The sequence below is a fragment of the Artemia sp. Qi Xiang Cuo genome, unplaced genomic scaffold (genome assembly GCF_049724085.1).
Source record: "Artemia sp. Qi Xiang Cuo unplaced genomic scaffold, ASM4972408v1 HiC_scaffold_31, whole genome shotgun sequence".
Lineage (NCBI taxonomy): Eukaryota > Metazoa > Arthropoda > Branchiopoda > Anostraca > Artemiidae > Artemia > Artemia sp. Qi Xiang Cuo.
In genome coordinates, this window is record NW_028297440.1 from 220,175 (window position 1) to 237,289 (window position 17,115).

Here is a 17,115-nt window from a genome sequence, read left to right on the forward strand (position 1 = left end):
CAGAAATAAAGTCAAATAATCTTCCAAGCATAAAACTACCACAAATCACTATCAACAATTAAACGAAACTCAAAACGAACAGAAATTATTGTAAATTGCCGAGTCAAACTGGAAACGTTTTTAATCGTTGAACATGCAGTTATTACTTTATATGACTCGCCAACATTTTGGATGTTTTCAAACAGTTCGTGGTAACAAACTGTAAGTAAGGAGCAACCCAGCTCAATGGTAACCAAAACTCTAAAATAGGGAATTTTGATACCAATAGATACATCAAAAGAATCAAATTTTAATTCTGATTTCAAATATATAAGTTTCGTCAAGTTTAATCTTACCAATCAAAAGTTACACTCCTGAGAAAATTTGGCTGATTTTCGAAATAAGGGGGAAATACCACCTAAACGTTATAGAATCTTATGAAAATCACACCATCATATTCAGCGTATCAGAGAACCGTACTGTAGAGGTTTCAAGCTCCTATCTACAAAAATGTGGAATTTTCCATTTTTTGCCAGAAGAAAGATCACGGATGCGTGTTTATTTGTTTTTTTTTCCAGGGGTGATCGTATTGACCCAGTGGTCCTAGAATATCGTGGGAGGGCTCATTGGAACAAAAATTAAAAGTTCTAGTGCCCTTTTTAAGTGACCAAAAAAACAATGGAGAGCAACCCACGCTCATTTTTTCCCAAAGTCACCCGATCAAAATTGTGAGATAGCCATTTTGTTCAACATGGTCGAAAATATGATAAAAATGTCTTTTAGGATGACTTAATCCACCAAATTCCCCGGGGGGAGGGCTGAAAGCTATGAACTTTACTCAATGTTAACATATAGTATTGGTTATTGGGAAGTATACAGATATTTTCAGGGGGGATTTTTTTCTGGTAAGTGGGGGGGGAGGGGGTGGGATCTTTCCATGAAGGAAGTTTTCATGGGGGAAGAGACATTTCTATGAAGGGGGCGCCGGATTCCCCAGCATTATTAAAAAAAAGATCAGAAATTAAATTAATAAAAATAAACAAGTTTTTCAACTGATTTCAACTGATGAACTGATTGTGGTTAAGGGGTCATTTTTAAAGAATTGGAAAAAAAATTCGAACTTTAGCTTAAAGAGCAGGGTATTGACTAGGGGGTGAACTCCCCAATATACATGTTAAAATTTTATGAATATAGAAGGTCGTTACGTAAGTTAATTCGTAAGTTACGTATATTTATTACAAATAAAAACGTTCGTAAATAAAATTAAACAATTTTCGAGAAAGCTATTTAACCAAATAAAATTAAAATTAATATACAAATTTTGTTTCAATTATCATGTACGGTGAACAAAAATTAAAACCTGGATCAATTCAAAAACGTTCAAAAATTAAATAAAAAAAAAACAAGTTTTTTTTAACTGAAAGTAAGGAACGACGTTAAAACTTAAAACGAACAGAAATTATTCTGTATATGAAGGGGGCTGTCCCCTCCTCAACGCCTCGCTCTTTACGTTAAAGTTTGACTTTTTCACAACTGTATTTTTTTAAGCAATAAAAAAAGCAAATATATAGGGGGGAATCAGACTAGAGATCGAAGAAGGAACCACACCGAACCTAAGGACCTTGCCCCACCCTTAAGTTACAAAAAATAATGATGTAAACATTGACACTAAGTAAAACACGGCTTTGCAGTCCTTTCTCTATAGCAATCTCTTGAAAAAAGCCTATTTGACAGGTTTCCTCGTACAATAGCAAATTTGTTCCCTTGGACAAGGCAGTACCCAGGGGGGGGTAGGGGTTTTACCCCCCCCCCAAAAAAAAAAAAATATTGGTCTAACTTGTAACTTATGCGGTGCCCGCATAATGCGTAAGTACCCATTTATGTTTTTTTTAGTTTTTTTTTTGTTTAACCCACCTCCCCCCAGAAAAAAACAGAAATTCTATCCTTTATGGAAGTTTCCCCAGAAATATACACCCGCCTAGCACAAATTAGCTCCCGCAGAAAATTTTCCATTACTTGGTTATTAAAATTAAGTTCCCCGCTATTAAAATGATATATTTTGTCATTAAAATGACAACAACAATTCCGTTGAGCCGAAATATATAGCCCAAATTTGTTAACAAATTATTGCATATTCGTCCTTTTTTATTTTATTTCATTAGCATGAACCAAACTTGATTTTTTTAGCAGTGCCCACATAATGCACCAGTACCAATGTTTCTACAAGTTGACAAAACTATGCCCCTCTCCATAGAATCCTCAAAATCTTTAATAATACTTTCAAAGATGGCCATTCGTTGCCGTAGAAACTTCGGAAAGTGGGTTATGCAAATCCTTTGAAACGAGAAGGGATTTCTTAATTGCTTTTGACAGCTGTTTTCGTTTGAGAAATCGCATATTGATTCCTTTTTTTCTTTATTTTTGCCGTTTAGTAAGTTGATGTGAGACTTGTCATGTATTGAAGTGACATGTTTGACCAATATTGATGGGGTATGTGCACTTAATTTTGATTGAATTCCGATAATAAAATGAATTTAAGCTAAATTAAGACATCAGGACGAAAGATTATGGAGTATTCTTTTCTATAAGGGGCTATATTTCAGTCACGTATATACAAGATTGAAAGCGAAGAAATAATAAAAGGCGCCTTTTCACGGTAGAAAGTTCAATATTTGTCTTGAAAAATGCCAAAGCAAAAAACAAAGCAAAACAAGCATATTTTGGGTGTAGCTGCTGACGAGAAGGGGGAATAACAAATTTTTTATTGTTTAACAAAATTAAAAGTTGTGAGAAAGTCAAACTTTAGTGTAAAGAACGAGGCATTGAGGAGGGGACAGCCCCTTTCATATGCGGACTAATGTCTGTTTAAGTTTTAACGTTGTTCTTTACTTTCAGTTAAAAAACTTATTTTTTTATTTAATTTTTAAACGTTTTTGCATTGATACAGCTTTTGATCTTCGGTCACAGTACATGAAGAATTAAAACTAAATTTGTATATTAATTTTGCTTTTATTTGGTTAAATGGATTTTTTAAAACTTATTTAATTTTAATTACGAACGTTTTCATTAGTAATAGATATTCATAACTTCCGAATTAACTTACTTAACGAACTTCTACATTCATATATTTTTAATATGTATATTAGGGGGCTCGCTTACTAGTCAATACCTCGCTCTTTAAGCTAAAGTTCGAATTTTGTTCCAGTTCTTTAATAACTACCCCTTAATCACAAAGGCCGTTATTTAGAATAAATAGCTCTTATGAAAGTACTAAAAAATCTTTGGCTTAAAGAGTGAGGTACTGACTAGGGGAAGAACCCCCTCCCCCCTCCGGATACACCACTGTCATGGTTGCAGAGGTAGGTAGTAACCTAGTAAAGAACAAACAACAACCCATAGTAACCAAAAGTTAAAAACATTTTGAAAAAAATTACTAGGCTATTGAGAAAAAGTTGCCATGGGACATTGATTAAGGAATGGTAGCTATTATTTTCGTTTTTTTTAAAAGTAAAAGTTTATTCCAAAAAGAATTTTATGATGATTTTTAAAAAAAAGCCTAAAACGCATTAAAAATAGTGTCAGATCAATATGAAAAGTGTACTGTTGGAATCTTGCATAATTGAAAACATTGTACTGGGAACTACCAGTTACCCTCATTCAGCGGCAGATCGAGTGGGGAGGGGGGAAGGGGCGCACGCCTTCCCTAGTGTAGCCTAAAGTAGTGTAATTTACTTAATTAACTCAAGTTTACGTTAATTAAACTTAATCCTGACGCAAGTTTATCGGATCAACCTATTTTGCGCCCCCTAAATTTTTTTATTGGATCCACCTATTTTGCCCCCCCCCCCAAAACAAAATCCTTGATCCGCACCTGTCCTCATTGAATAACAAGGAAAATACCCTTTCTCAATAATTCCAATCTGAATATTTATCTTAAACTTACGTTTAATTTTACCTCCGATTTACATCAGAAACAAAATTTGCCCCCCCCCTCCTTATGTAGAAATATATACCCTGAATTGGCATATATAGGGGGGGGGGCTGAAAATCTTTTCAGATAGAAATGATTATTATAATTTTAATAAGCATAAAAAAGGCATCGAATGGTTTATTCACGTTATTCATGAATCAATACTATGATTTGTTACGTATTTACCCATTTTTGTTGGACATTAATTTTAGCCCCCACCCCTATAAATAACAAATCTGGGTATATATTTGAAAATTAAGAGGGGGGGGGGAAGTTGAAACTAACCTCTCATTTACATCAGAAATAAAATTACCCCCGCCCCCTAATGCGCAAATATATACCCTGATTTGGTATATATAGGGGGGGGGGCTAAAATTCATTACCAACAAAAATGATTACTGTATTCTTAAAGAGCATAAAAAAGAGCATTAAGGAGCATAATTTACTTAATTAACTCAAGTTTGCGTTAATTAAACTTACTCCTGATGCAAATTTATCAGATCATCCTATTTTGCGCCCCATAATTTTTTTTATTGGATCCACCTATTTTGCCCCCCCCCCCACTCCCCCCAAAAAAATCCTTGATCCGCACATGCCCACATTGAATAACAAGGATATTCACTTTTCTCAATAATTCCAATCTGAATTATTATCTTCTCTGAAAATCAAATTTATTACAAATTTGTTATGCATACCATTTGGCAACGAATTTGTTGCCAAATGATGAATTAGCAAGTTCTGCCTATAGGGCAATAGGCCTAGCAACGACGAAAACCCGTTTCATGACGGTTGACAAAAGCCGATAACAGGAAATCAATACAGAACAAAGCAATATTGCGTAATAACTAAATACATGAGCGATTCCTATATGTCCGACTATAAGAAGATTTAACACTTCTTAGTAAATTTAAGAATAGGAAGATCTGTACAAGCAAAACTATTTGAATTAATAACCTACTTGTTCAGAAATCCACGAGCAATTTACTGGTACAAAAATTAAGTTTCTAGGTGGTATAATACAGTAATTAGAGTAGTTTAAATGTCAAAAAGTTTTTAAAGTGATTAATGCATCGCAAGTGGCCGGAATTAGAGACTTTTGGCCGGGAATAGGACGATGATTCATTCCTATCAAAGATTCTGTCCGAGAATAGGCAGGTGGCCGACTACTGGGTGTCCTATTTATCATGACAGGAATCCCCCCTCCCTTTTCTGTATAAATTTACTCCTGGACAATTCCTCATAGAAACTTTCATCCTCTAGAAAATTTCCCCCCAAAATTTCCTGTATGTTTCCAAATAAAAAATACCATATGAAAACAATGGGTAATTTGTATAACTTTCCCCATTGACCATTTTGGGTCTTGCCACAGGGAATACCATCATCCCCAAAGGTCAGAAATATAGTCATTAGACCTTTCAACTATGACATATCAAATAACCATATCAAATTTTGATTAGATGTCTTTAGAGAAAAAAAAATGTGCTTACAGCCCTCCAATCTTTTTGTCCATTTAAAAATCACACTAGAACTTTTAATTTTCATTCAAATGAGTACTCTCCTAATCTTCAAGAACTATTGGTTAAATACCATCACCCTATGGTAACAAACAAATAAATATACATCCATTATCTTTCTTCTGCTACAGTTGAGCTCTCTGATATACTGAATCTGATTGTGCAATTTTCATTGAGATTTTTTGGCTTTTTAAGTATGTTTCTTCTCTTTTTCAAAAATTAGACAAATGTTCTCAGACTTGCCGGGATATTATTAGTCAAAATAAATGGGGGGGGGATTTTACTGACTGGTTAGTCATTTTTAAAATCTGGATTTTTTTTTATAAATAATTAGCAAAATGTCTTCTTCAAATATGAAGCTTGAGAGCACATTTAAGCCAAAAGAACTGTATAGCCTGAAAAAGATTAGCCTATTGGTTCAGTTTCTTGTAAGAAGCATATGTACAGCTAGCCATTGATCTAGTGGAGAAAGGATTAAAATAAGAGGAATAAAGTGCTAATATGATTTATATACTAACAAAATACAGAAGTGACAACCTCACAATTTCAATTAAAATATATAGATCTAACACCAAATGAAAAATTACAATTCAGGTAAGACCCTTGGTAATCAGCCAATGCCTAGCCTGGCCAGATGTTTTAATTAAAAATTACTAATTTTTGCCCTTATGTGTATAGGGTTAGATAGTTAGGATTGGCTGATGGATAGGACTAGACTAGTTGGGATTGACTGACTTTAATCTTAGAAAACATCTGACTTCCAAACATTTGAATTGAGACAAAAGTTGCCTCTACACCCTAGCCTATTTAGATACAATTATTCTGTTTCACAATAATTTTCTTAGATTAAATCTACCGAAGGTTGACTATGTCTGTGATTAGCATATGTTCTTATTTCTTTAAGATCCTGTGTCAAATATTACACAACATTTCCCAAGATTAGATCCAAACTACTCTTTGGTCAATTTACCTGTGGATTGTGCCAGCTCCATCAACTTTGGCAAAAGTGAAAAGAAGTTTTAGCAAACTGAAACTGGTTATGACACATTTATGCACAACAATGGATGATGACCATTTTGATCACCTTGTCATGATGTGCTTTGAGAGTGCAAACCAATGTGCTTTACTTTTTAATTGAAGTATTGTTGGGTGAGATACCCAGTACTTGGCAAGCTAATCTATGCTTTAACAGCTAATTCGTTGTAAAATGTCTATCGTACTACCTAGAAAGTGGATTGTTTCATCATTGAATGTGTGAAAATCATCTTAAATGGTGTGTGTTTAGCTTGAATATTTAACTATATACAACACTCATAATTTCAAATATATTGATAGACAACTGTAGAGCCTAATCTTCACCACACATTTAACGCTTTAGAGAGAGAGAGAGAGAGATTTATTCTAAACAAGCAAACAATTTGACATCAGTTTAGCAGCCACCCCAAGAAGTAAAAACTTGTCCAAGAGGATGGCAAAAATACACTAACATAACAAAACAATAAAAAAAAACCTATCTATATCACAGTCCCCAAACAGCACCACAAACCTTACTCCTTAACATTTTCATTAAATTTACTATCATATTCATAATCATAATCATCACCCCCAGGAGCTATAAATCACAAAGAGTTGTGAATATCAATTTAAATACATAAATTTCACAGAATAGTGTCTTAAAGATAATGTAATCAATAAATGTATAGCCTTTCAACCTCAGACATGGGCAGTATGTTTCACATGAGTTTTGTAAGATCTAGGTCTATTCCCAGAAACAAATGTGTGGCTTTGGAAAAGCTATCATAGCTCTTGTCCATTTTGCCCAGTAGACTTCAGTATACTGGCTCCAGAAAAGAAGAGTTATCATGGATTGTATTCTCCAAGCCATTTATTAGGGCCCTAAGGATACTGCAGGGTTTCTTGAAATAAAACAACTCTCCAATCATCCAGCTGATTGGCTCTAGGATTAGATTTTATCTCTGAATAATGAGGAGGTGGATGCCTAGGATGCTGTTGATGGAATTTGATTTTTTTTTTTTTAAGACAAAACAAGAAATATATCAGTGAATACCAAGATCAGTGGTAAATTACGCACAAAAATAATTTCAATGTAGTCTCTCCTATACAGGGAAAAACTATGGCCAGGAAAAAACAGGGAAGAAACAAAAAAAACAAACAAATACATTCATCAAACACTTTTTAAAATAATAAACTCACATCACCAAACAAAACAATACCCCCCCCCCCCAAAAAAAAAAATCCAAGCTAGGCAAGGGAGCAATACATGATTCCACCCACACAAATAAAGTGCAGAACCTATCTAGAGACATCAACTCATCAGAGAACTAGGGAAAAAATTAATTATTTACCGGAAAATCTCGAACAAACTTTTTGAAAATACCGAGTGAGTATCAGCCCCATGCAGACTCCATGAGGGTGTTCCAAATCATGTTACAAGCTATCAGAGGATTATAAGTCAGACTGTATTGACAGAGTATAAGGTATATGTAAATTATTCGAAGTGCAGAAATGATAAGTCAATTGCTCAGAAATTAAAAACATATTATTATATTTGGCAGCAAGAGGCTGGCCATGTAACCTAAAAAAATTAAAAGAGGCACAAAACAAAAAATAGAGAGATTTCAAGCCAAGCAAGGGTTTAAGTAGGGAACAGTTAGTATCCTGTTTAAGAGTCTTTGCTTTATCATATAATTTTGAAAGATGCTTCAGTGATGAGGGAAAAGTTGACATCCAAATAATAGAACCATATGAAACATAAGGCTGTAGAATAGGAGTAGAGGAATAGACCCTGGAAAAAAGTGTTTAAATTTTTTAAGGAGGCCAAGGCTTCTGGAGACTTTCATTTAAATGAGGTCAATATGAGGCTTGAAGGAGAGACTTTCATCAAGCAAGATGCTTAGGAATCAAACACAACGTTTTTTAGGCCTAATAAGGGAACCTCTGGATACATGTATTTCATTTAAACCAGAAAAAGCCCTTGAAATCCTTTAGGAAATAAGAAAACATGACTTTCCAACATATAAGGCAAGATAATTAATATCAAACCACTGAATAACTTTCAAAAAGAGCAATCATGTTTGAACAGAGATCAAACTCAGTTTTACCAGCTATGCCAAGAGTAGTGTCATCTGCAAAAGCTATAAATATATTGGAGAAGGACAAACTCTTGTCACAATTAGTGACTCATGCAGGTTGACAAAGACAACAGTAAGTAGCACGTTTTAGATTTTTAACCACATTTACAAGGTCAATTAACATAAATTAAAAAGAGTTTCAGCCCAATCATAGATCTTTTTGGAACTTCATAGGTAGGCTCCAAAATCATTGATTTAAGGTAAGGAGGTGCAAGATAAGACCTACATCCATTTAGAGAAGAATAAGGACTTACAGAAGAGGCTGTAGTTTTCCCAATATTTGCAAAGTAAGTTCGTCTTGCACTTTTAGCTCCCCCTCAATAATTTTACCATCAGTCAAAACAGTTGAAAGGACAGAAGGGGGCTGAGGACATGGCCGGATAACAGAATTTATTACTTACCAAGTTTTCTTAAAGTCATTACCACAAGCAGAGAATTAACTATAGTAAAATAATAATTTGGTCCTCTGGCAAAGTGAATTGTAAACGTTCTATAAGCTTTAAAAAGTTGAAGCTGATAATCACGTGTAGATGGTTTAGGGGACCTGTCAGCCTTCCAAAGACTATTCTTTTTCCTACAGCCTTTAAAGAGTCATCCAAGGATTCAAAGGGGATGTTCTTTTCGAACCCGGATACAACAGGGATGCATAACAAATATCCAATATAATTTCTTTCAAAGAGTCATAAAAATAATTAAAAAGTAAATATACATTGGATTCGTTTTCAAAAATAGCCCACAAATGTCCTACCTACTGTGATCTAAGAATAGCCAACTCCTGATCATTAAATTTTAAAGGCAAAAAACCTCTCAACATTCAGTGGATAAATGGAACCTATTAAAAGTGAATACTATATTTACTTGGACAACCAAAATAAAAGGTCCCAAAACCCCAGGTCTATCACCCCTAACTAAAGTTCTCAGGTTAATAAACAAACTAATGAAATATAAGCCGACAGCTTTATTTTTCTCTTTACTTTGAAATTTTATTTTAACTTAAAATCCACAATTACACTTTAGATTTAGTTATATAAAAAAGAAAGTTTTTGAATTTTAGCACCCTTTAAAAAAATCAAATTTGTAATGCCTTTGACTCCTAAAGGAGTTGATCCTTTTATTTCGACTGTATTAAGACAAAATCTGCTATGCAGCGAGTAAAAGTCATTCTAGTCATCCATCCTAATATCTTTTGTATTTTAGGACTCTCCTGACTAAAATCTGTGTTGTATCCAAGTTTCGATGATAGTATTGTATTTCTCATAATTTGCATTAACTCCATTCCAAAATCTTTCCTGGACTTGCCACAATTTCTGAAAATGGCCAATACCATCACAGTTTCTGAGGATTGTTTCTTTAAAAATGGTAAGTTGTACTGTTGATTTTTTTTTTTTTTTTTCAGAATAAAAGAAAAGCTAATTTTTGTAGAAAATAATTATCCTTTTTTTCCTCCTTGCTCATTAAGTGATCCTAAGAAAAAAAAATTAACTACATATGTACTTTGATTTAATGATTAAGAGCTGATTGGTGATAATAGTTGCTTCTTTGTGATTCAAAACACATTCAGATTCAATTTATTAGCTTTAATTTTTAAGTTTGGTGAGACAATTAATTGTCTGGTAGAAAAATTTTCTGTCAATCTGTTTTCTGTGCAGGTATGATGAACAAAATATTTCCACAAAAAGAGATGAATAAAGTTAGTTAAATCAGCTGCTAAACTTGTGAGACTATATTTTGTATTTTATGTTCTGGGAACTAATGCTGAAAATCCCAATTGAGTGGTATTTTTTTTTTACATTGATTGTCTATTTTTTGGGATTGTTAAGATGTGAAATGTTTTTTTTTATTCAGTTGACCTGAATAAATTGATCAGAGGGAGGGAGGGCCAGGGGTCAGTTCACATGATTCATCATTGATAATTTTTGGGGCGAGAGAGGGGTATCGGGCCATGGAGGAGCAAGGGTCAGCTCCCACAAGTCTTGGAATAAAATATCGTTAAAAAGATGCTTTTTTTTGGGGGGGGGGGGGTCAGGCCATGGAGGGCAAGGGGTGGGTTGCCATAATTTATGTAATAAAATGTCGTTAATAAGTTTTTTTTTTTTTTTGGGGGGGGGGGGGTCAGGCCATGGAGAGAAGGCCAGGGGTCAGCTTGCTTGAGTTTTGGAGTAAAATATCTTTTATAATTTATATGGGTTGAGGTGGGGGTTTGACTTATCTGATCTTTGAAATAATTTCAAAACCCTTGCATAAGAACCTTATATGCCCCCAGGCTATAACATACAACACTTGCCCCAGGGCTCTATGGGTTTGTGTCAACACTGGAGTTTCTGTTAACCATCTTTTGATTTATTTTAACAAAGCAGCTATCTCAAAAATTTGATTGGATGGATTTGAAGTAAAGAAAGCCGGAGGGTTAGTTGCCCTCCGGTCCGTTTTGATTTTTAAAAAGGGAACTAGAACTTTCAATTTCCAATAGGAAGAACGCCTGACGAAGTTGTACTATCATTCCTTCCACAAAAACCTCATATCTCCCCGAGGTCTGGGGGGCTTTTTAAACTCTTGAGTTCTAACGATATGATCTTTGGTCTATTATGGACAAAATGAAAATCTCAAAAAATTGATCAGACGCATTTGGGGAAAAGACGGTTGGTTTGGGATGGGAGGGGGGGTTATTTGCCATCAGATTACTTTTGACTCTCAAAAAGGGAACTAAAAATTCAGATTTATAACCGAATGAGCTCCCTCCGAAGTTTATACTACTATCTCTTCCATTAAAACCTTATATACCCAGGGAGCATAACTTATAACCCTTGTCCCCAGGTTCTGGGGGGGGGCTGTATTATCCCTTCAGTTTTGGTTATATGATTTTTGGTCAATTTAAGACAACTACACTTATCCAGCTACTCATTCTATGTTGTGAATTTCAGGTTTTAATTTGTTCTATGTTCGTGAATTTTATTAAATGTTTCTGGATTTCTCTTGCTTTATAAACACTATATTTTTAAAAATGATTTGTAAAACAAAAAACTGCATATAGATCTGTGTTTTATGTAAACATGTTATGTCTGTATATTTACATTTATAGAACTAAAAAGAAAAAGCTGTCATATTCGCTTAATAATTGCTTAATTTTAATTTTGTCCCAATTCCTTAAGAAGGACTACTAAAACACTATGTTTGTTTAATTGGAACAATAAGAAACTTTTTTCAAAAGTACTAAAAGTTTTAGCGTAAAGAGCGAGGTATTGAGGAGGAGGCAACACGTAAATAAAAAGAAAAGGCTGCCAGATTTGCTTTCTAACCTTCATTTAAAATTTTTCTATGTCTGTTGAATTTAAATTTAGTTTTAGAAGTTGAAGATGCTATACCAGGTGACAGCGGGAAGGCCTTTCATTTTCCTAACCAACTTTTGTCACCAAAATGTGAAGATGTTAGTTTGCTTAAATTACCTAGCATTCAAAACCATGTAAATTTGGATACAACTCCCAGGAATGCGAATATTCTAACAATAAAGGTACGTCTGAAACATCTTGTTTTTGTTAATTTAAACGTATCGAATAATATTTTATTCGACACAAATAGGAAAAAGGACCTTAATCTTAAGAAGGAACTTTTGTTTTTATCTTATTCCAATGTGCAGGTGTATAGCCCCCCCCCCCTCCACAGCTCCAGGGGAAGTGTTTTTAAGTTATAAAAGTTGTACAGTGTTTACGCATGGTATTTTTTATTGGAAGCATTCATACATTTTTGGGAGAAAAGACACATTTTTTGCTGGGGTTTTATCAGGGGGGATTTTCCCTGGAGAGGGAAGTTTCCTGGGAGTGAACTTGTCAAAGGAAATAGGCATTGGATTACTTTTTCTGAATTTTTATACAATTTTTTTTTTCGCCTTCTCTTCTCCGTCCCAAATTTACGTGCTGAGTTGTTAAGGGTAATTGCCTGGGTTAAGTTTCACCCGGATTGAATTGTCTAGAGGATATATCCGTGGGGAGGGCATTTCTCTGTGGAGGTGGCCCAGATTTCCTGGGATTATTTAAAAAACGATTGGAAATTAAATAAAAAGAAAGTTTTTCCAACTGGAAGTAAAGAGCAACATTAAAACTTAAAAAGAACAGAGTTTATTACGTTTATGAAGGGGCTTGTCTCCCCTTCAACACCTCGCTCTTTACGCCAAAATTTTAATTTTGTCCCAATTCTTTAAGAAGGATTTCTGAAACACTATGTTCGTTTAATTGGAACAATAAGAAGCTTTTTTCAAAACTACTAAAAACTTTAGCGTAAAGAGAGAGGTGTTGAGGAGGAGGCAACACGTAGCTAAAAAGCAAAAGCTGTCAGATTTTCTTTGTGAGCCTAACTTTTAAATTTTTCTATGTCTATTTTAATATAAATTTTGTGTCAGAAGTTGAAGATGCTTTGCCAGATCACAGCGAGAAGCCCTTTCATTTTCCGAACCATCTTTTGTTAGCATATCAGGACCATGTAAATTTGAATTAGACACCCAGGAATCCAAATGTTATAACAATGAAGGTACATCTGAAACCTTGTGTTTCTGTTTATTAAAATATATTGGATATTATTTTATTTGAATAAAATAGGACAAAGGGACTGAATCTTAAGATCAAACTATTTGTTTTATCTTATTCCAATGTGCAGGTGTTTGCCAAACCATTTTTGTTGTCTTTTATGAACATTTTTAATTTTGGCTTGAAAGTGGTTTGGTAGGTTTTATTATCAAACAGTTTGTGGTAACAAACTGTAAGTAAGGAGTGACCTGGCTCAATAGTAACCGAATCTCTAAAAAAAAACAGAATTTCGGTTGCATGTTTATTTTTATTTTATTTTTTTATTTTTTTCATGGGTGATCGTATCGACCCAATGGTCCTAGAGTATTGTGAGGAAGCTCATTCAAACGGAAATAAAAAGTTTTAATGCCATTTTTAAATGATCAAAAAGAATGGAGGGCGACTAGGCCCCCTAGTTTCCCTAGAAATTATATACTGGGGAAAGTTTACTGAATTCCTATACAATTTTTTTCTTGGTGGCCCAGATTTCTTTGGATTATTTAAAAAATGATTAAATTAAATTAAAAAAAAACAAGTTTTTCCAACCAGAAGTAAGGAGCAACATTAAAACTTAAAACGAACAGAAATTATTACGTATATGAAGGGGGTTATCCCCTCCTCAACACCTCGCTCTTTACGCTAGTAAAAAAAGTTAATTTTGTCCCAATTCTTTAAGAAGGACTTCTAAAATACTAGTTTCGTTTAATTGGAGCAATAAAAAGCTTTTTTTAAAAGTACAAAAAGTTTTAGCGTAAAAAGTAAGGCATCAAAGAGGAGGCAACACGTAACTAAAAAGAAAAAGCTGTCAGAGCTACTTACTAAGTTCTATTTTAACTTTTTTCTATATCTGTTGAATTCAAATTTTGTTTTAGAAATTGAAGATGCTTTACCAGGTGATAGAGAGCAGCCCTTTCAGTTTCCAAACCATCTTTTGTCACCAAAACGTGAAGATGTTCCCTTGCTCAATTTACCTAGCATATCAGGACCATGTAAATTTAAATACGACACTCAGGAATTGCAACCCAAATGTTCTAACAATGAAGGTATATCTGAAACTTTGTATCATTGTTTATTGAAATATATCGTATTTTATTTTGTTTGACAAAAACAGGACAAAGAGACCTATTCTTAAAATGGACCTTTTGTTTTGTGTTTTTCCAATGTGTGGGTGTTTGCCAAACCGCTTTTATAGTCTTTAATGTACATTTTTAAGTTTTTCCTTGAAAGTAGTTTTGCAAGTTACTTTATTTTCAGAAGGCTTGATAATAAGACTTAAAACTATGTCTCTACATAAATTTTTTAATCCATATTTATAGTAGATATTTCTCTTCAAATCAAGAGATAAAAAAATAAATCTGTCTATTATTTTGATTCCAAGGTGAATTTGAAAGAAGAAGAAAATCGGCTGTTAAAATCTGAACTCCCTACCAGAAATGTTTAATGAGAATATTAATTTACTGAAAACACTAGATTCAAACAAAAGTACTGAATTCATTTTGTGCAGATAAAGTCAAAAGTTTTTTTGTCTGTTTAGGAGCGAGTTGTTTTGAATATTTAGCTAGAAGAACATAGCGAACCTCGTTGGATTAAAAAAAGACGAAAGTCATGTTTTCCTCAGAGAGATGAATCCTTTTACAAAAAAGTGAAAAACGATGAAAAAAAAATCGAAACAAACAATCAGAGCCTAGTGAAAATTTTATACCAAATAAACGTGTTTTCTGCATGTAAATACACGATGATGAGCTCTTACTAGTTCCGTTTTCAATCACCAGTTATCAGTCACCTGTGACCAGTTATCAGTCACAGCCTAAATATTGTTTTATTTAACAATTTGCTTATAGCCGATGCACAGTGAACTAAAACAACGTATTTATTGTTCACAGTTCAATATAAATTTTGAACCTAAAATATGTGCATGTCTATATAAAAAAAGTATAGCACAGCAAATAAATCTGCTCGCAAGGTACTTCAACCTGACTCTTTGTTACAAAGGAAATTTTTTAAACGATTCAAAAGTAACCGAATGCTGATGGCGTTGTTACTATGTTTGACCGAAATATCTGTATTTTTTTAAATTGTTTTTCAATGTTTATTAAAAAGATTTTTCCCTATTTGAACTGTTATTTGTAAGACCTGAAGAAAAGGTGACATCCTTCGTTTTTTTTTAAATCCAAAGCCTTGTGGCTACCCAAAAATTTCAACTTCAACATATTATGTGCATTCTTTTAGTTCTTCCTCTTTTTGTTACAATAATTCCTGACATTTATTGTATTATTTCCTGTCCTTCACTAATGGTTTAATTTACACTACGGTTTGCTTTTTTATCTTTTATGGTTTCATTTGCGCTCTTTCGTTGTATTAGAATCACTAATTTTAAAAGCTAATATAAGTATCACAATGAGGGACAAAAGACGGATTGAAAATAAAATTAGTTGTTAAAACCTACTAAAAGATTTACTTTTTTTTCTGTTTTTAACTCTGTAGACTTTCAAAACATTTTGAAAGATATATATTTGTTTTCAGTTTTAAGAGTATGGATTTTTGTATTGTTTGTTTAATCTATAGACTTTTAAACTTTTAGGTCACTTTTAACCACATGTGTCTGGACTTCATTTCATGGAGAATACGTCACTATTCATTTCAAAGAATCCACATACGAGAAGTTTCTTAATTTAGTGTGCATCAGAATCTGAAGGAAAAGGCTTAGAATGTCAGAAAAAAGGTTTTAAAAGTTGCCTCCAAAGTAAAAATGAAAAAAAATCGAAAAGTTTTAAAAGAATTCACAAAAAGAAAAAGACATTTAAATGTGAGGTATGTGACAAGTCCGTTTCTAGAAAGTGTGGTTTGGACCGTCACCAAAGAGTGCATGCCGGTGTGAAACTATTTGAGTGTGATGTTTGTGACAAAACCTTTTCTCAAGCATCAAGTTTGAACACCCATAAAAGAGTGCACACGGGTGAGAAACCATTTAAGTGTGATGTTTGTGACAAAACCTTTTCTCACGCAGCAGGTTTGAACACCAATAAAAGAGTGCACACGGGCGAAAAACCGTTTAAGTGTGATGTTTGTAACAAAACCTTTTCTCACGCAGCCGGTTTGAATACCCATCAAAGAATGCATACGGGTGAGAAACCGTTTAAGTTTGATGTTTGTGATAAAACCTTTTCTCAGTTATCACATTTGAACACCCATAAAAGAATGCATACGGGTGAAAAACCGTTTAAGTGTGATGTTTGTGATAAAATGTTTTCTCGAGCATCTAATTTGATCACCCATCAAAGAGCGCACACGGGTGAGAAGCCGTTTGAGTGTTATATTTGTGACCAAACCTTTTCTCAAGCATCAGGTTTTAACAGCCATCAAAGAATCCATACGGGCGAAAAACCGTACAAATGCTATGTTTGTAATAAAAACTTTTTTCGAGCAGCAAATTTGATCACCCATCACAGAGTGCACACGGTTGAGAAACCGTTTATGTGTGATGTTCTTGACAAAACCTTTTCTGTAATACAAAATTTAAACACCCATCAAAGAATGCATACGGGTGAGAAATAGTATAAATGTGATATATGTGATCAAACCTTTTTTCGACATGGAAATTTGACCAAGCACCAAAGAGGGTATATGAGTGAGTAGACAGTTACATGTTATGTATGTGAGAAGTGTTTTTCGAAAGTTTGCAGTTTGGATACATATCAAAGACTGCGTACAAGTGAGAAACCTTTCATATGTGATGTGTGTAGAAAAACTTTTCATGATTTTAGCAATTTTACTCGCATTAAACAGTACTTACAAGAGTTTTGGAAGATTGTTGTATCCTCAGTGGTTTGTGGTTGTTATTCTCACAACCAATTAGTACATCGAATTAGTTCTTTCCATGTTTTTTTATGTGTTTAGTTTCCTTAGCAATTTTAGTTTCTATAGTAATACAAATTTGCTTGAGT

General features: G+C 33.8%; 1 protein-coding gene across 1 annotated transcript; it reads left to right on the top strand.

Moving 5' to 3' along the window:
• Nucleotides 1-9,653: 9,653 nt before the first annotated feature.
• Nucleotides 9,654-14,247, top strand: LOC148938919 (uncharacterized). The gene is made up of 3 exons (XM_089107437.1): nt 9,654-9,974; nt 11,960-12,123; nt 14,044-14,247. Exons 1-3 carry the CDS (start codon nt 9,929-9,931, stop codon nt 14,245-14,247), a joined length of 414 nt encoding a protein of 137 aa, XP_088963563.1. The 5' UTR covers nt 9,654-9,928.
• The last annotated feature ends 2,868 nt before the right edge of the window (nt 14,248-17,115 follow it).

Excerpts from the sequence above, each read along its gene's own strand:
- LOC148938919 (XM_089107437.1), top strand. The coding sequence starts at position 9,929 with ATGGCCAATACCATCACAGTTTCTGAGGATTGTTTCTTTAAAAATG. Across the intron at positions 9,975-11,959 it reads GGATTGTTTCTTTAAAAATG|AAGTTGAAGATGCTATACCA; the intron begins GTAAGTTGTACT and ends ATTTAGTTTTAG. Across the intron at positions 12,124-14,043 it reads CGAATATTCTAACAATAAAG|AAATTGAAGATGCTTTACCA; the intron begins GTACGTCTGAAA and ends ATTTTGTTTTAG.